The sequence below is a fragment of the Pseudophryne corroboree genome, chromosome 6 (genome assembly GCF_028390025.1).
Source record: "Pseudophryne corroboree isolate aPseCor3 chromosome 6, aPseCor3.hap2, whole genome shotgun sequence".
NCBI lineage: Eukaryota > Metazoa > Chordata > Amphibia > Anura > Myobatrachidae > Pseudophryne > Pseudophryne corroboree.
Genome location: NC_086449.1, coordinates 279,974,790 through 279,994,979, shown reverse-complemented (window position 1 = coordinate 279,994,979; position 20,190 = coordinate 279,974,790). Strand labels below are relative to the sequence as shown.

At 46.8% G+C, this 20,190-nt stretch overlaps 1 protein-coding gene across 2 annotated transcripts in view; it reads right to left on the bottom strand.

The window, feature by feature from the left end:
- Positions 1-20,190, bottom strand: part of DMXL2 (Dmx like 2) — a 401,239-nt gene that overhangs the window by 355,536 nt on the left and 25,513 nt on the right. For both annotated transcript variants that reach the window (XM_063926075.1, XM_063926076.1), the window contains exon 2: positions 10,563-10,688. In XM_063926075.1, coding sequence (XP_063782145.1) covers positions 10,563-10,688 — 126 coding nt within the window. The remainder of the gene's footprint in view (positions 1-10,562; positions 10,689-20,190) is intronic.

The following is a 20,190-nucleotide window of genomic DNA, read 5'->3' as shown; positions in this document are numbered from 1 at the left end:
CTAATACACACAGCCTGAATGTAGTTTTAGCTAATATTTTTAATAACTCTGCAGTAAACAAAGTTTGTGTACATACACACCTTTTACACACAGCCTGAAGGTCATTTAATGCAATATTTTTAATAACTTTGTGAATTAAACAAAGTTTGTGTACATTGAGCCATCAGAGAACAAAGGTTTCATTGTCTCACTCAAAAAATTCTATATTTCGGAATATTTGGATATGGGATACTCAACCTGTATATATATTGTTCCTCATATACCCACATGGGGATGTTCCAAAGTTAGCATATGCAAAGAGTCCCTTACAAACCCCTATGTTCCTTTATGCATTTCAAGGTCAAACCCGCCATCTAATGGGGGGATACACTTAGGTATCCAATTAGATGCAATGAAACATCAGGAGTGAAAAATTGGAGTTTTTCAAGATTGTTCTCAATGTTTCACCAATATTTTTTTTTAAGGGGTATCCAATTAGATCTCTCTAGTACTTTTTTGTGCAAAAACACATAGGTTCCGTGATACCTTTCATGTGTTTTCACCACCCCAAAAAGCCAGTATTTACTGGGGATTTTGTTTCACCTGGCCAATGTTTGGAAACAGCCCACGAGTGCTGGATACTCTGATAAATGTGCACAGTGAAAACAAACAAAAAAGTCTAAAGGGCCCTAATCACTGGCCGACCCGCCGCCGAGCTGCCCGACGGCGGATACGGCCGACGAGCGACCCGACGGCGGGGGGGCAGTGACGGGGGGAGTGAAGTTTCTTCACTCCCCCCGTCACGCGGCTGCATTGAAGTGCAGGCAAATATGGACGAGATCGTCCATATTGGCCTGCATGCACAGCCGACGGGAGACCAGCGATGAACGAGCGCGGGGCCGCGCATCGTTCATCGCTGGAGTCTCCACACTGAAAGATATGAACGAGTTCTCGTTCATTTATGAACGAGATCGTTCATATCTTTCTGAAAATCGGCCAGTGTGTAGGGCCTATAAGGCCAACTATTTACAACTTAGGCCCTCATTCCGAGTTGTTCGCTCGCTAGCTACTTTTAGCAGCATTGCACACGTTAGGCCGCCGCCCTCTGGGAATGTATCTTAGCATAGCAGAATTGCTAACGAAAGATTAGCAATTCTGCTATTATTAGCAGAATTGCTAACGAAAGCAATTTCCTTGCAGTTTCTGAGTAGCTCCAGACCTACTCCTAGATTGCGATCACATCAGTCCGTTTAGTTCCTGGTTTGACGTCACAAACACGCCCTGCGTTCGGCCAGCCACTCCTCCATTTCTCCAGCCAATCCTGCGTTTTTACCTGGCACGCCTGCGTTTTTTAGCACACTCCCTGAAAACGGCCAGTTTCCGCCCAGAAACACCCACTTCCTGTCAATCACACTACGATCAGCAGAGCGATTGAAAAGCTTTGTTCGCCCGTGAGTAAAATAGCATAGTTTTGTGTAAAATTGCTTAGCGCGTGCGCCCTGCTGTGCATACGCATGCGCAGATCTGCCGGATTTTAGCTTATTAGGAAATCTGCTAAAATTAGCAGCGAGCGAACAACTCGGACTGAGGGCCTTAAAATTGCTGTCTTTGCTCATTTAAACTGTTATCCTAAAACAGTACTAAGTTAAGCCTCAGTTGTGCCTTAACTGAAAAGTGATAGTGAGGAGACATAGGGGGTCATTCCGAGTTGAGCGCTAGCTGCCATTGTTCGCAGTGCAGCGATCAGGCTAAAAATCTGCAATTCGGTGCATGCGTATGCCCCGCAATGCATAGGCGCGTCGTACGGGTACAATGAGTATCGTGGGTTTGCACAAACTCTTACGAAGATTCCAGTCGCACGGCCGAACGCAGGAAGATTTACATAAAGTGGGCGTTTCTGGGTGTCAACTGACCGTTTTCAGGGAGTGCTTAGAAAAACGCAGGCGTGCCAGGAAAAACGCAGGCGTGGCTGGCCGAACGCTGGGCGGGTGTGTGACGTCAAAAGCCGTCCCTCCATCGTTAGAATCAACGCACATGAAGAGTAACTACAGGTCTGGTCTTGTTTTGCACAAAATAATTTTGCAAGCGCTCTGCTGCACATGCGTTTGCACTTCTGCAAAGCAAAAACACACTCTCCAGTGGGCGGCGACAATGCGTTTGCACGGCTGCTAAAAATTGCTAGCGAGCGATCAACTCAGAATGACCCCCATAGTCACCAGATGTGTTTGGAGGTTTTAGTTAAACGGTTAGTAATGTGCTTTCCCCTCCTCAGAAGTGTAAGGACAAGCAGGCTATGCACACTCCTGAAAAGCTGGGAATGTGCATTATTTCCATTAATCTTGTATAAACAACCTTTGTCCCATAAAACAAAAATCTGCTCTTTTCATGTGGGTAGTTATTTCATACTCAAAAGAGGTGCTAATGGGAAGTAAGAAAAAAAACATCAAATGTAAAAAATAAGATTTTACTCACGGTAAATCTATTTCTCGTAGTCCGTAGTGGATGCTGGGGACTCCGTAAGGACCATAGGGAATAGACGGGCTCCGCTGGAGACTGGGCACTCTAAGAAAGAATTAGTACTAATGGTGTGCACTGGCTCCTCCCTCTATGCCCCTCCTCCAGACCTCAGTTAAGGAAACTGTGCCCGGAAGAGCTGACATTACAAGGAAAGGATTTTGGAATCCAGGGTAAGACTCATACCAGCCACACCAATCACACCGTACAACTTGTGATAACACATCCATTTAACAGTATGAACTACAAACGAGCATCACTCAACGGATGCCACATAACATAACCCTTTATTAAGCAATAACTATATACATGTATTGCAGAAAGTCCGCACTTGGGACGGGCGCCCAGCATCCACTACGGACTACGAGAAATAGATTTACCGGTGAGTAAAATCTTATTTTCTCTAACGTCCTAGTGGATGCTGGGGACTCCGTAAGGACCATGGGGATCATACCAAAGCTCCAAAACGGGCGGGAGAGTGCGGATGACTCTGCAGCACCGAATGGGCAAACACAAGGTCCTCCTTAGCCAGGGTATCAAACTTGTAGAATTTTGCAAAGGTGTTTGAACCCGACCAAGTAGCAGCTCGGCAAAGCTGTAATGCCGAGACCCCTTGGGCAGCCGCCCAAGAAGAGCCCATTTTCCTTGTGGAATGGGCTTTTACTGATTTTGGATGCGGCAAGCCAGCCGCAGAATGAGCCTGCTGGATCGTGTTACAAATCCAGCGAGCAATAGTCTGCTTTGAAGCAGGAGCACCAAGCTTGTTGGATGCATACAGGATAAACAGCGAGTCAGTTTTTCTGACTCCAGCCGTTCTGGCTACATAAATCTTCAAAGCCCTGACTACATCAAGCAACTTGGAATCCTCCAAGTCACGAGTAGCCGCAGGCACCACAATAGGTTGGTTCAAATGAAAGGATGACACCACCTTCGGCAGAAACTGCGGACGAGTCCGTAATTCTGCCCTGTCCATATGGAAAACCAGATAGGGGCTTTTACATGACAAAGCCGCCAATTCTGACACACGCCTAGCCGAAGCTAAGGCCAACAGCATGACCACTTTCCACGTGAGATACTTTAGCTCCACGGTCTTAAGAGGCTCAAACCAATGGGATTTCAGGAAACCCAACACCACGTTGAGATCCCAAGGTGCCACTGGTGGCACAAAAGGGGGCTGAATATGTAGCACTCCCTTAACAAACATCTGAACCTCAGGAAGAGAAGCCAGTTCTTTTTGAAAGAAAATGGATAGGGCTGAAATCTGGACCTTTATGGACCCGAATTTTAAGCCCATGGTCACTCCTGACTGTAGGAAGTGCAGGAACCGGCCCAGCTGGAATTCCTCTGTAGTGGCCTTCCTGGCCTTACACCAAGCAACATATTTTCGCCATATACGGTGATAGTGCTTTGCTGTCACGTCCTTCCTAGCCTTTATTAGCGTAGGAATAACTTCATCCGGAATGCCTTTTCCTGCTAGGATCCGGCGTTCAACCGCCATGCCATCAAACGCAGCCGCGGTAAGTCTTGGAACAGACAGTGTCCCTGTTGCAACAGGTCCTGTCTGAGAGGCAGAGGCCATGGGTCCTCTGTGAGCATTTCTTGCAGTTCCGGGTACCAAGTCCTTCTTGGCCAATCCGGAACAATGAGTATTGTTCTCACTCCTCTTTTTCTTACGATTCTCAGCACCTTGGGTATGAGAGGAAGAGGAGGAAACACATAGACCGACTGGAACACCCACGGTGTCACTAGTGCGTCCACAGCTATCGCCTGAGGGTCCCTTGACCTGGCGCAATACTTTTTTAGCTTTTTGTTGAGGCGGGACGCCATCATGTTCACCTGTGGCAGTTCCCATCGATTTGCAATCTGCGTGAAGACTTCTTGATGAAGTCCCCACTCTCCCGGGTGGAGGTCGTGCCTGCTGAGGAAGTCTGCTTCCCAGTTGTCCACTCCCGGAATGAACACTGCTGACAATGCCTGCACGTGATTCTCCGCCCAACGAAGAATCCTGGTGGCTTCTGCCATTGCCACCCTGCTTCTTGTGCCGCCCTGGCGGTTTACATGGGCCACTGCGGTGATGTTGTCTGACTGAATCAGCACCGGTTGGTTCCGAAGCAGAGGCTCCGCTTGACTCAGGGTGTTGTATATGGCCCTTAGTTCCAGGATATTGATGTGCAGACAAGCCTCCTGACTTGACCACAGCCCTTGGAAGTTTCTTCCCTGAGAGACTGCCCCCCATCCTCGGAGGCTTGCATCCGTGGTCACCAGGACCCAGTCCTGTATGCCGAACCTGCGGCCCTCGAGAGCACTCTGCAGCCACCACAGAAGAGACACCCTGGCCCTGGGGGATAGGGTGAGCAGCCGATGCATCTAAAGATGCGATCCGGACCACTTGTCCAACAGATCCCACTGAAAGATCCTCGCATGGAACCTGCCGAAGGGAATGGCTTCGTATGACGCCACCATTTTTCCCAGGACTCGCGTGCAGTGATGCACCGACACCTGTTTTGGTTTTAGGAGGTCTCTGACCAGAGTCACGAGCTCCTGAGCCTTCTCCGCCGGGAGAAACACCTTCTTCTGGTCTGTGTCCAGAATAATGCCCAGGAAGGGCAGACGCGTCGTAGGAATCAGCTGCGACTTTGGAATATTCAGAATCCAGCCGTGCTGTTGCAACACTTCCTGAGAGTGTGCTACGCTGATCAGCAACTGCTCCCTGGACCTCGCCTTTATGAGGAGATCGTCCAAGTATGGGATAATTGTAACTCCTTGCTTTCGAAGGAGCACCATCATTTCCGCCATTACCTTAGTAAATTTTCTCGCGCCGTGGACAGGCCAAACGGCAACGTCTGGAATTGGTAATGACAGTCCTGTACCACAAACCTGAGGTACTCCTGATGAGGTGGATAAATGGGGACATGCAAGTAAGCATCCTTGATGTCCAGAGACACCATAAAATCCCCCTCTTCCAGGCTTGCAATGACCGCTCTGAACGATTCCATTTTGAACTTGAATTTCTTCAGATAAATGTTCAGGGATTTTAAATTCAAAATGGGTCTGACCGAACCGTCCGGTTTCGGTACCACAAACATTGTGGAATAGTAACCCCTTCCCTGTTGCAGGAGGGGAACCTTTACCACCACCTGCTGGAGATATAACTTGTGAATTGACGCTAACACTACCTCCCTTTCCCTGGGGGAAGCTGGCAGGGCCGATTTTAGGTAACGGTGAGGGGGCATCACTTCGAATTCCAGCTTGTATCCCTGAGACACAATCTGTATAGCCCAGGGATCCACCTGTGAACGAACCCACTGGTGGCTGAAATTTCGGAGACGCGCCCCCACCGCTCCCGGCTCCACCTGTGGATCCCCAGCGTCATGCGGTGGATTTAGTGGAAGCCGGGGAGGACTTCTGTTCCTGGGAACTAGCTGTATGGTGCAGCTTCTTTCCTCTACCCCTGCCTCTGGCAAGAAAGGATGCACCTCTGACTTTCTTGCTTTTTTTGTGAACGAAAGGACTGCATTTGGTAATACGGTGCTTTCTTAGGCTGTGAGGGAATATATGGCAAAAAATTTGACTTCCCAGCCGTAGCTGTGGAAACTAGGTCCGAGAGACCGTCCCCAAACAATTCCTCACCCTTATAAGGTAAAACCTCCATGTGTTTTTTTAGAGTCGGCATCACCTGTCCATTGCCGGGTCCACAGGACCCTTCTGGCAGAAATCGACATTGCGTTTATTCTAGAGCCCAGTAGGCAAATGTCCCTCTGGGCATCCCTCATACATAGGACAGCGTCTTTGATATGCCCTAGGGTCAGTAAAATAGTCTCCCTGTCCAGGGTATCTATTTCCACAGACAGAGTATCTGTCCATGCTGCTACAGCACTACACATCCAGGCCGAAGCAATTGCTGGCCTCAGTAGAGTACCGGGATGTGCATAAACAGACTTCAGGATACCTTCCTGCTTCCTATCCGCAGGATCCTTTAGGGCGGCCGTATCCTGTGACGGCAGGGCCACCTTCTTGGATAAGCGCGTCAACGCTTTGTCTACCCTAGGGGAGGATTCCCAGCGTAACCTGTCCGTTGGCGGGAAAGGATACGCCATAAGTAATCTTTTGGAAATCAGCACTTTCCTATCAGGAGAATCCCACGCTTTTTCACATAATTCATTTAATTCATGTGAAGGGGGAAAAGTCACCTCTTGCTTTTTCTCCCCAAACATATAAACCCTCTTGTCAGGGACAGGGTTTTCCTCTGATATATGCAACACATCCTTCATTGCTATAATCATGTAGCGGATGGCTTTAGCCATTTTAGGCTGCAATTTTGCCTCATCGCCATCGACACTGGAGTCAGAATCCTTGTCGATATCTGTGTCAACAATTTGGGATAGTGGGCGCTTTTGAGACCCTGCCGGCCTCTGAGCTGTAGGATCAGGCATGGGTTGAGACCCTGACTGTCCCAAGGCTTCAGCTTTATCCAACCTTTTATGCAAGGAGTTTACATTATCATTTAACACCTTCCACATATCCATCCAATCACGTGTCGGCGCCGTCGGCGGAGACACCACATTCATCTGCACCTGTTCTGCCTCCACGTAGCCTTCCTCGTCAAACATGTCGACACAATCGTACCGACACACTGCACACACACAGGGGATGCTCTAATTGAGGATAGGACCCCCACAAGGCCTTTTGGGGAGACAGAGTATGCCAGCACACACCCCAGCGCTATATAACCCAGGGATTACACAGTAACTTAGTGTTTACCCAGTAGCTGCTGTATAACTGATTTATGCGCCTAAATTTATGTGTCCCCCCTCTCTTTTTACCCTCTTTCTACCTGGAGACTGCAGGGGAGAGCCTGGGGAGCTTCCTCTCAGCGGAGCTGTGGAGAGAAAATGGCGCTGGTGAGTGCTGAGGAAGAAGCCCCGTCCCCTCAGCGGCGGGCTTCTGTCCCGCTTTCTGTGTAAAAATAATGGCGGGGGCTCATACATATATACAGTGCCCAGCTGTATATATGTGACTTTAGCCAAGAGGTATCATAATTGCTGCCCAGGGCGCCCCCCCCCTGCGCCCTGCACCCTACAGTGACCGGAGTGTGTGGGTAGTATGGGAGCAATGGCGCACAGCTGCAGTGCTGTGCGCTACCTCATGTGAAGACAGGAGTCTTCTGCCGCCGATTTCGATGTCTTCTTGCTTCTGCCGGCTTCTGTCTTCTGGCTCTGCGAGGGGGACGGCGGCGCGGCTCCGGGAATGGACGACCAAGGTTAAGATCCTGTGTTCGAACCCTCTGGAGCTAATGGTGTCCAGTAGCCTAACAAGCGCAACCTAGCCGCAGTTAGTAGGTTTGCTTCTCTCCCCTCAGTCCCACGTAGCAGAGAGTCTGTTGCCAGCAGAAGCTCTCTGAAAATAAAAAAAACCTAACAAATACTTTCTTATCAGCAAGCTCAGGAGAGCTCACTAAAAGCACCCAGCTCTGTCCGGGCACAGATTCTAACTGAGATCTGGAGGAGGAGCATAGAGGGAGGAGCCAGTGCACACCATTAGTACTAATTCTTTCTTAGAGTGTCCAGTCTCCTGCGGAGCCCGTCTATTCCCCATGGTCCTTACGGAGTCCCCAGCATCCACTAGGACGTTAGAGAAATTAACAATATTAAACGATAAAATAGATGATAAAATGGAACACTGCACGCACCTCTAAATCAGGAGAGACATTAGGATAAATACAACTGACAACTGATGATTGATCTAACATCATATACTAGTTGACAAGTCCACATACATTATATTTGAAGTGGAATACTAAAGGGGGTCATTATATACCATGTTACAGTTTGTTGAATAAACATTCCCTAGTTTTGTTATAACCAACTGATTTGACACTATTGTACACTTTTTTTTCATATATGTTGGCTGAAGTCCAAGATCTACTGTAAATCCCTGACCCAATGGTGGCAAAATCACTTAAGGAAAGTATTGCTCTATGTATTTTATTATCTAATATTGTTCATTTATACATTTGATGTTTTTTTACCTCCCATTAATGCCCCACAAGGAATGATCATTAGGGAAGAACTAGGGTTGTGAGGCAGCTCATCCTCCCATTGCCCTCAATTTCTACTTTAACTTATTTTATACTCATTCTGAATGTCCCTAATTCACCCAACTGCTCCTATCGGTCAGTACAAATATCACCATAGTCTCCACTATCTTGACCTACCTATTTTAATTATCTTTTATTTATAGGGCGTCCTCAAGTATCCATAATACTGCACAAGGAAAATGATAATAAATGCAAGAAATGCAAAATGATCAAACAGACACTACAAGAAAAAAATAAACAGTGCAATACAAAGACTCTAATGGGTATACTTATTGAATTACAGGTTTTTACTAGTAGAGATATTGCCACAGCAATCAATCAGATTCTAGCTATTATCTTCTAGAAGATAATTGAGAAGTAGAATCTAAAAACCTGCACTTTAGTAAATATATCCCTAAAGGCCCATATAGACGGGCCGATGTGGGAGAGATGTGGGCCGATGTGGAAGAGATGTGTGCTGAGCGAACAGCTCAGCACACATCTCTCCCACCGCTCAGCACAGCGCGATCTGTGCTGAGCGTGCGGGGGGAGACGGGGGGGGGGGGGGGGGGGGGGGGCGCTCATTTCACTCAGCGGGTGAAGTGAGCGACCCGCTAAATTGGCCTGCATGCAGGCCAATCTAGCACCAGCGATAGCGATGCGCGGGGCTGCGCATCGCTATCGCTGTAGGTGGTACACACGGAGCAATAATGCTCAAATTCTAAGCAATCTAGTCAGATTGCTTAGAATATCGCTCCGTGAGTACTACCCTTAAGTGAATAACAGTAAAGAGTAGAACTTGGCAGGGGAGGACAGAAAGGTTCAAAGCCAAGGACTGTGACTGGGAGTGCACTGGAGGACAGTGCAGAGAGAACCAAGAGGGTGGAAGGCCCTGCTGTAAGAGTTAACAGTATAGGGGAGAAGTGGAATTTCTGGGAAGTGAACTGGGAAGAGATGACAGTTGACAGAGAATGTGAGTTAAGCAGGCAAGGAAGATTGGTGGGCTTTATTTAACAGATGCGTTTTCAGGGCACATATGAACCAATGCATGCTGGTAGAGAGTCTGAAACGGCAGAGGAGTGAAGTTCAGGGGAAGGGAGCAGCACGGGAAAAGTCCTGGGTGTCGAAGTGGGAGTAGGTAATCAGTGCGAGGCCAAGCAATAGATGGATGAAGAGCATCTATCTATGCAAATCTTTATATAAACAGGTCCCACCAGCACAAAAACATTCACCTTCTGGAAAAATTTGTCCTGTGAAACAACATTTTTATGGTAAACCTTTGTTTTTCGTTTTTGAAGATCAAATCTCCTGTACCATACGTTAATGAAAATGTATAAAAAAAAACAACAACAACCTGTCAAATGGATTGCAACAGGATGGTACATTACAAATAAAACATCCAATATCAGGAAGAACGCAATTAGGCTGTTTTGATCAGTTCTGGACTGTCATTTAATACCACGGAAACCGACTATGCACAAAAACTAAAAAAAAAAAAAAAGGTTCCAAAAGCAAAATGTAAGGACTCCTATGCTGGCCATACATCAGGTCGATATTGTGTACGAATACACAATATTGACGCGACGATTGACGCATTGTGTGCACATGGTGCGTGTTTTATTCACGATTACGATGCGCGGCCCCGCGGGTCGCACATCTTATCAAAGGATCATACGTGCAGCCCATATTATTCATCCATGTTTGATGTACATACGATGCATCATACGATTTTGAGTGGCATTTCCATGGTTTTTTTTTCTTTTTTATTATTTTTTTTTTTTTTTGTGAAACACACAATCGACCGTTTAACTACCCGTCGTGGGGCCACTGCTGCCAAGGGAATTGGTAGGAAATCGTGCCTGGAATCGGATCAGATGCTGATCATCCTGGTATATGGCCAGCATAACATTATCATGTGTCATAATTATTTTAACTTTCACAACAATGTATTTACCAACAATAAAAAACAAATTAAAAAAAAGTGAAGTCTTACCCGGCCTTGTTGTTGGGAACACTCCACACAGCTAACCTGGATATTTCCATGTTTAGCACCGGGAATTATCTGTACACACTCAAAGTCACGTGCTAGTATGACAATATCACAGCCCGATCCATAAGCCTAAAGAGAAACCAAATTAAAAGGTGTTGAAAGCACAAAGGTATAAGTAATCAATGTATACAAAAGCACAGAAATGATTTGTTCGATGATGCTACATTGTTCATAATTATATACAGTATCTGTCATCAGGCCTTTCGTCCTGAGACTAGGAGCCCTAGCATAGTTGCCATTCCACTTATCGCTTAGAACAGGCATGTCCAAACTGTGGCCCTCCAGCTGTTGTGAAACTACATATCCCAGAATGCCCTGACACAGTTGTGCTGTCAGAGAATGCTAAAGCTGTGTCAAGGCATGCTGGGATGTGTAGTTTCTCAACAGCTGGAGGGCGGCAGTTTGGACATGCCTGGCTTAGACCAAGCAAAACCTGGCTTGCTGCTTTCCATGTTAGCATTTTATTTTGCTACAGCAGTGACCCTTTACTCCAACACAAGTTCTAAGCTTAACTTTTTAATAAGCAGCATCTTTGCTATTTTCCATTTTATTATGGGCATTTGGCAGCTATTCATAGCCTTCCTAGGCACATCAAAAGTGCCGTCTGATATTTTGTTTGGCTTAACCATTTAGACAATGGCACATAGGAATCGGGCATGCTGATCCTTGGAAACATCTTTCATTAAAGTTAAAAAAGAAACGAAGACAGTTTAGATCAATGTGTCTAGCATGTTTTCTGACCTATTACTGTGCTGTATGAGAATATGTTCACAAACAGTCAGTGATACCAGCAGTATCTACTAGAGATGAGCGGGTTCGGTTTCTTTGAATCCGAACCCGCACGAACTTCACTTTTTTTTTCACGGGTCCGAGCGACTCGGATCTTCCCGCCTTGCTCGGTTAACCCGAGCGCGCCCGAACGTCATCATGACGCTGTCGGATTCTCGCGAGACTCGGATTCTATATAAGGAGCCGCGCGTCGCCGCCATTTTCACACGTGCATTGAGATTGATAGGGAGAGGACGTGGCTGGCGTCCTCTCCATTTAGATTAGATTTAGAAGAGAGAGAGAGAGATTGCTGTGATACTGTAGATTAGAAGAGAGTGCAGACAGAGTTTAGTGACTGACGACCACAGTGACCAGTGACCACCAGAGACAGTGCAGTTGTTTGTTTTATTTAATATATCCGTTCTCTGCCTGAAAAAAACGATACACAGTCACACAGTGACTCAGTCTGTGTGCACTGCTCAGCCCAGTGTGCTGCACATCAATGTATTGTATATAAAGCTTATAATTGTGGGGGAGACTGGGGAGCACTGCAGGTTGTTATAGCAGGAGCCAGGAGTACATGATAAATAATATTATATTAAAATTAAACAGTGCACACTTTTGCTGCAGGAGTGCCACTGCCAGTGTGACTAGTGGTGACCAGTGCCTGACCACCAGTATATTAGTAGTATTGTATACTATCTCTTTATCAACCAGTCTATATTAGCAGCAGACACAGTACAGTGCGGTAGTTCACGGCTGTGGCTACCTCTGTGTCGGCACTCGGCAGGCAGTCCGTCCATCCATAATTGTATTATAATATATACCACCTAACCGTGGTTTTTTTTTCATTCTTTATACCGTCGTCATACTAGTTGTTACGAGTATACTACTATCTCTTTATCAACCAGTGTACAGTGCGGTAGTTCACGGCTGTGGCTACCTCTGTGTCGGCACTCGGCAGGCAGTCCGTCCAACCATAATTGTATTATAATATATACCACCTAACCGTGGTTTTTTTTTCATTCTTTATACCGTCGTCATACTAGTTGTTACGAGTATACTACTATCTCTTTATCAACCAGTGTACAGTGCGGTAGTTCACGGCTGTGGCTACCTCTGTGTCGGCACTCGGCAGGCAGTCCGTCCATCCATAATTGTATTATAATATATACCACCTAACCGTGGTTTTTTTTTCATTCTTTATACCGTCGTCATACTAGTTGTTACGAGTATACTACTATCTCTTTATCAACCAGTGTACAGTGCGGTAGTTCACGGCTGTGGCTACCTCTGTGTCGGCACTCGGCAGGCAGTCCGTCCAACCATAATTGTATTATAATATATACCACCTAACCGTGTTTTTTTTTTCATTCTTTATACCGTCGTCATACTAGTTGTTACGAGTATACTACTATCTCTTTATCAACCAGTGTACAGTGCGGTAGTTCACGGCTGTGGCTACCTCTGTGTCGGCACTCGGCAGGCAGTCCGTCCAACCATAATTGTATTATATACCACCTAACCGTGGTTTTTTTTTTCATTCTTTATACCGTCGTCATACTAGTTGTTACGAGTATACTACTATCTCTTTATCAACCAGTGTACAGTGCGGTAGTTCACGGCTGTGGCTACCTCTGTGTCGGCACTCGGCAGGCAGTCCGTCCAACCATAATTGTATTATAATATATACCACCTAACCGTGGTTTTTTTTTCATTCTTTATACCGTCGTCATACTAGTTGTTACGAGTATACTACTATCTCTTTATCAACCAGTGTACAGTGCGGTAGTTCACGGCTGTGGCTACCTCTGTGTCGGCACTCGGCAGGCAGTCCGTCCATCCATAATTGTATTATAATATATACCACCTAACCGTGGTTTTTTTTTCATTCTTTATACCGTCGTCATACTAGTTGTTCCGAGTATACTACTATCTCTTTATCAACCAGTGTACAGTGCGGTAGTTCACGGCTGTGGCTACCTCTGTGTCGGCACTCGGCAGGCAGTCCGTCCAACCATAATTGTATTATAATATATACCACCTAACCGTGGTTTTTTTTTCATTCTTTATACCGTCGTCATACTAGTTGTTACGAGTATACTACTATCTCTTTATCAACCAGTGTACAGTGCGGTAGTTCACGGCTGTGGCTACCTCTGTGTCGGCACTCGGCAGGCAGTCCGTCCAACCATAATTGTATTATAATATATACCACCTAACCGTGGGTTTTTTTTCATTCTTTATACCGTCGTCATACTAGTTGTTACGAGTATACTACTATCTCTTTATCAACCAGTGTACAGTGCGGTAGTTCACGGCTGTGGCTACCTCTGTGTCGGCACTCGGCAGGCAGTCCGTCCATCCATAATTGTATTATAATATATACCACCTAACCGTGGTTTTTTTTTCATTCTTTATACCGTCGTCATACTAGTTGTTACGAGTATACTACTATCTCTTTATCAACCAGTGTACAGTGCGGTAGTTCACGGCTGTGGCTACCTCTGTGTCGGCACTCGGCAGGCAGTCCGTCCATCCATAATTGTATTATAATATATACCACCTAACCGTGGTTTTTTTTTCATTCTTTATACCGTCGTCATACTAGTTGTTACGAGTATACTACTATCTCTTTATCAACCAGTGTACAGTGCGGTAGTTCACGGCTGTGGCTACCTCTGTGTCGGCACTCGGCAGGCAGTCCGTCCATCCATAATTGTATTATAATATATACCACCTAACCGTGGTTTTTTTTTCATTCTTTATACCGTCGTCATACTAGTTGTTACGAGTATACTACTATCTCTTTATCAACCAGTGTACAGTGCGGTAGTTCACGGCTGTGGCTACCTCTGTGTCGGCACTCGGCAGGCAGTCCGTCCATCCATAATTGTATTATAATATATACCACCTAACCGTGGTTTTTTTTTTCATTCTTTATACCGTCGTCATACTAGTTGTTACGAGTATACTACTATCTCTTTATCAACCAGTGTACAGTGCGGTAGTTCACGGCTGTGGCTACCTCTGTGTCGGCACTCGGCAGGCAGTCCGTCCATCCATAATTGTATTATATACCACCTAACCGTGGTTTTTTTATACCACCTAACCGTGGCAGTCCGTCCATAATTGTATACTAGTATCCAATCCATCCATCATAGTTCTGCCTATAAAATATGGAGAACAAAAAAGTTGAGGTTCCAAAATTAGGGAAAGATCAAGATCCACTTCCACCTCGTGCTGAAGCTGCTGCCACTAGTCATGGCCGAGACGATGAAATGCCAGCAACGTCGTCTGCCAAGGCCGATGCCCAATGTCATAGTACAGAGCATGTCAAATCCAAAACACCAAATATCAGAAAAAAAAGGACTCCAAAACCTAAAATAAAATTGTCGGAGGAGAAGCGTAAACTTGCCAATATGCCATTTACCACACGGAGTGGCAAGGAACGGCTGAGGCCCTGGCCTATGTTCATGGCTAGTGGTTCAGCTTCACATGAGGATGGAAGCACTCAGCCTCTCGCTAGAAAACTGAAAAGACTCAAGCTGGCAAAAGCACCGCAAAGAACTGTGCGTTCTTTGAAATCCCAAATCCACAAGGAGAGTCCAATTGTGTCGTTTGCGATGCCTGACCTTCCCAACACTGGACGTGAAGAGCATGCGCCTTCCACTATTTGCATGCCCCCTGCAAGTGCTGGAAGGAGCACCCGCAGTCCAGTTCCTGATAGTCAGATTGAAGATGTCAGTGTTGAAGTACACCAGGATGAGGAGGATATGGGTGTTGCTGGCGCTGGGGAGGAAATTGACCAGGAGGATTCTGATGGTGAGGTGGTTTGTTTAAGTCAGGCACCCGGGGAGACACCTGTTGTCCGTGGGAGGAATATGGCCGTTGACATGCCAGGTGAAAATACCAAAAAAATCAGCTCTTCGGTGTGGAGGTATTTCACCAGAAATGCGGACAACAGGTGTCAAGCCGTGTGTTCCCTTTGTCAAGCTGTAATAAGTAGGGGTAAGGACGTTAACCACCTCGGAACATCCTCCCTTATACGTCACCTGCAGCGCATTCATAATAAGTCAGTGACAAGTTCAAAAACTTTGGGTGACAGCGGAAGCAGTCCACTGACCAGTAAATCCCTTCCTCTTGTAACCAAGCTCACGCAAACCACCCCACCAACTCCCTCAGTGTCAATTTCCTCCTTCCCCAGGAATGCCAATAGTCCTGCAGGCCATGTCACTGGCAAGTCTGACGAGTCCTCTCCTGCCTGGGATTCCTCCGATGCATCCTTGCGTGTAACGCCTACTGCTGCTGGCGCTGCTGTTGTTGCCGCTGGGAGTCGATGGTCATCCCAGAGGGGAAGTCGTAAGCCCACTTGTACTACTTCCAGTAAGCAATTGACTGTTCAACAGTCCTTTGCGAGGAAGATGAAATATCACAGCAGTCATCCTACTGCAAAGCGGATAACTGAGTCCTTGACAACTATGTTGGTGTTAGACGTGCGTCCGGTATCCGCCGTTAGTTCACAGGGAACTAGACAATTTATTGAGGCAGTGTGCCCCCGTTACCAAATACCATCTAGGTTCCACTTCTCTAGGCAGGCGATACCGAGAATGTACACGGACGTCAGAAAAAGACTCACCAGTGTCCTAAAAAATGCAGTTGTACCCAATGTCCACTTAACCACGGACATGTGGACAAGTGGAGCAGGGCAGGGTCAGGACTATATGACTGTGACAGCCCACTGGGTAGATGTATGGACTCCCGCCGCAAGAACAGCAGCGGCGGCACCAGTAGCAGCATCTCGCAAACGCCAACTCTTTCCTAGGCAGGCTACGCTTTGTATCACCGCTTTCCAGAATACGCACACAGCTGAAAACCTCTTACGGCAACTGAGGAAGATCATCGCGGAATGGCTTACCCCAATTGGACTCTCCTGTGGATTTGTGGCATCGGACAACGCCAGCAATATTGTGTGTGCATTAAATATGGGCAAATTCCAGCACGTCCCATGTTTTGCACATACCTTGAATTTGGTGGTGCAGAATTTTTTAAAAAACGACAGGGGCGTGCAAGAGATGCTGTCGGTGGCCAGAAAAATTGCGGGACACTTTCGGCGTACAGGCACCACGTACAGAAGACTGGAGCACCACCAAAAACTACTGAACCTGCCCTGCCATCATCTGAAGCAAGAAGTGGTAACGAGGTGGAATTCAACCCTCTATATGCTTCAGAGGTTGGAGGAGCAGCAAAAGGCCATTCAAGCCTATACAATTGAGCACGATATAGGAGATGGAATGCACCTGTCTCAAGTGCAGTGGAGAATGATTTCAACGTTGTGCAAGGTTCTGATGCCCTTTGAACTTGCCACACGTGAAGTCAGTTCAGACACTGCCAGCCTGAGTCAGGTCATTCCCCTCATCAGGCTTTTGCAGAAGAAGCTGGAGGCACTGAAGAAGGAGCTAACACGGAGCGATTCCGCTAGGCATGTGGTACTTGTGGATGCAGCCCTTAATTCGCTTAACAAGGATTCACGGGTGGTCAATCTGTTGAAATCAGAGCACTACATTTTGGCCACCGTGCTCGATCCTAGATTTAAAGCCTACCTTGGATCTCTCTTTCCGGCAGACACAGGTCTGCTGGGGTTGAAAGACCTGCTGGTGACAAAATTGTCAAGTCAAGCGGAACGCGACCTGTCAACATCTCCTCCTTCACATTCTCCCGCAACTGGGGGTGCGAGGAAAAGGCTCAGAATTCCGAGCCCACCCGCTGGCGGTGATGCAGGGCAGTCTGGAGCGACTGCTGATGCTGACATCTGGTCCGGACTGAAGGACCTGACAACGATTACGGACATGTCGTCTACTGTCACTGCATATGATTCTCTCAACATTGATAGAATGGTGGAGGATTATATGAGTGACCGCATCCAAGTAGGCACGTCACACAGTCCGTACTTATACTGGCAGGAAAAAGAGGCAATTTGGAGGCCCTTGCACAAACTGGCTTTATTCTACCTAAGTTGCCCTCCCACAAGTGTGTACTCCGAAAGAGTGTTTAGTGCCGCCGCTCACCTTGTCAGCAATCGGCGTACGAGGTTACATCCAGAAAATGTGGAGAAGATGATGTTCATTAAAATGAATTATAATCAATTCCTCCGCGGAGACATTGACCAGCAGCAATTGCCTCCACAAAGTACACAGGGAGCTGAGATGGTGGATTCCAGTGGGGACGAATTGATAATCTGTGAGGAGGGGGATGTACACGGTGATATATCGGAGGGTGAAGATGAGGTGGACATCTTGCCTCTGTAGAGCCAGTTTGTGCAAGGAGAGATTAATTGCTTCTTTTTTGGGGGGGGTCCAAACCAACCCGTCATATCAGTCACAGTCGTGTGGCAGACCCTGTCACTGAAATGATGGGTTGGTTAAAGTGTGCATGTCCTGTTTTGTTTATACAACATAAGGGTGGGTGGGAGGGCCCAAGGATAATTCCATCTTGCACCTCTTTTTTCTTTTCTTTTTCTTTGCATCATGTGCTGATTGGGGAGGGTTTTTTGGAAGGGACATCCTGCGTGACACTGCAGTGCCACTCCTAGATGGGCCCGGTGTTTGTGTCGGCCACTAGGGTCGCTAATCTTACTCACACAGCTACCTCATTGCGCCTCTTTTTTTCTTTGCGTCATGTGCTGTTTGGGGAGGGTTTTTTGGAAGGGACATCCTGCGTGACACTGCAGTGCCACTCCTAGATGTGCCCGGTGTTTGTGTCGGCCACTAGGGTCGCTAATCTTACTCACACAGCTACCTCATTGCGCCTCTTTTTTTCTTTGCGTCATGTGCTGTTTGGGGAGGGTTTTTTGGAAGGGCCATCCTGCGTGACACTGCAGTGCCACTCCTAGATGGGCCCGGTGTTTGTGTCGGCCACTAGGGTCGCTAATCTTACTCACACAGCTACCTCATTGCGCCTCTTTTTTTCTTTGCGTCATGTGCTGTTTGGGGAGGGTTTTTTGGAAGGGACATCCTGCGTGACACTGCAGTGCCACTCCTAGATGGGCCCGGTGTTTGTGTCGGCCACTAGGGTCGCTTATCTTACTCACACAGCGACCTCGGTGCAAATTTTAGGACTAAAAATAATATTGTGAGGTGTGAGGTATTCAGAATAGACTGAAAATGAGTGTAAATTATGGTTTTTGAGGTTAATAATACTTTGGGATCAAAATGACCCCCAAATTCTATGATTTAAGCTGTTTTTTAGTGTTTTTGGAAAAAAACACCCGAATCCAAAACACACCCGAATCCGACAAAAATAATTCGGTGAGGTTTTGCCAAAACGCGTTCGAACCCAAAACACGGCCGCGGAACCGAACCCAAAACCAAAACACAAAACCCGAAAAATTTCAGGCGCTCATCTCTAGTATCTACAGTGTCTGGGCTATTAGAAGAGGTTTGTATGCCTACATTTTCTCTGTGATTATTGCCGTTTCAGGAGTGGGATTTTTTTTTTTTTATAAATTCTTTATTTTCAAGTACCTTTTTCATAACAGAAAATCCATATACAGATCATATATAGATAGTGGTACATAATAGAATATTTAAAAAAAAAAAAGGGTGCTATGATTCTTAGGGGTCGATTCTATTCGGCAACTTAAGAATAGCGCCGGGAATTAGCTCCCGACGCTATTCAATTCAGCTCCAGTTAAGTCGGCGATGTCCCGTTCTCGCCGACTTAACAGGTAGTTTTGTCGGGAGAACGGGCATTCTCCGACTTAACTACCCGCGGCGATGCTGATTCCCGACAGAATCAGCCTCGCGCCGGCCGCGAGGCAGCACTTTTGTCGGGTTTCTTCTCTCATCCCCCGGGGATGAGAGAAGAATTCCCGACAATTGCGGGTCACTAGCAGCTGAATTGAATAGCGTCGGGAGCTAATTCCCGGCGCTATTCTTAAGTTGCCGAATAGAATCGACCCCTTAGTCAGTACTTCAGACTAATACCCCTTTCACACTGCAGAAATAATCCGGTATCGATCCGGTATATTGCCGGGTTGACGCGGGGCGCTGTGCGGTGTGAGAGGCGTCACTTACGAATTCCCGTGTCACCTGACCCGGTAATTCAACCCGGGAATAAAGAAGGGTTATTCCCGGGTTATTACCAGGTCCGGTGCAGTGTGAACAGGTTGACGGGTTGATGCGACCCAGCACCCGTTCACAGTATCGGCAGAGGCAGCGCGAGGATGATCTCATCTCCCAGCGCCACCTCAGCACTCGCCCCCAATGCCGCCGCGGTCCCCGCCTCGGCATATTGCCGTGGGTCGGGAAGCCAGTGTGTAGGGTTCCATGCCGGGTCGTACCCGTGAAGAACCAGATGCCAATTCCTGGGTGCGACCCGGCTTTGCAATGTGAAAGAGGTATAACTAACGCCTTATAGAAATTGTTATCAAAAGGCATAACTCTAACAGATATCCAGTAAGAAAGTTACCCTTGAGAAAAGGGAAAAGGGGGAGGATCCACTCAGCATAGGACACCAAACTCGGATATATTTAAAGCCCATATTTTTTTTATTTACTTTTTTTATTGAATAGCCTGATTCAAATAGAAGTAAATTGTAAAAATTGGGAGTCTCATCTTAAACCAATTCCGTGACAATGTCATGTATAGCAATCAATCAGGATCTATAGGTAGTAAGGCCTTATATGAAGAGGACAATTTGAACTCCAACCACCCAGACCAAATAGCCACATAAATACCATGTTTCCCAGGGGTAGAGTAATAGATTTTGTCCATAGCAATATAAAAGTCCATCAGGTCCCAAA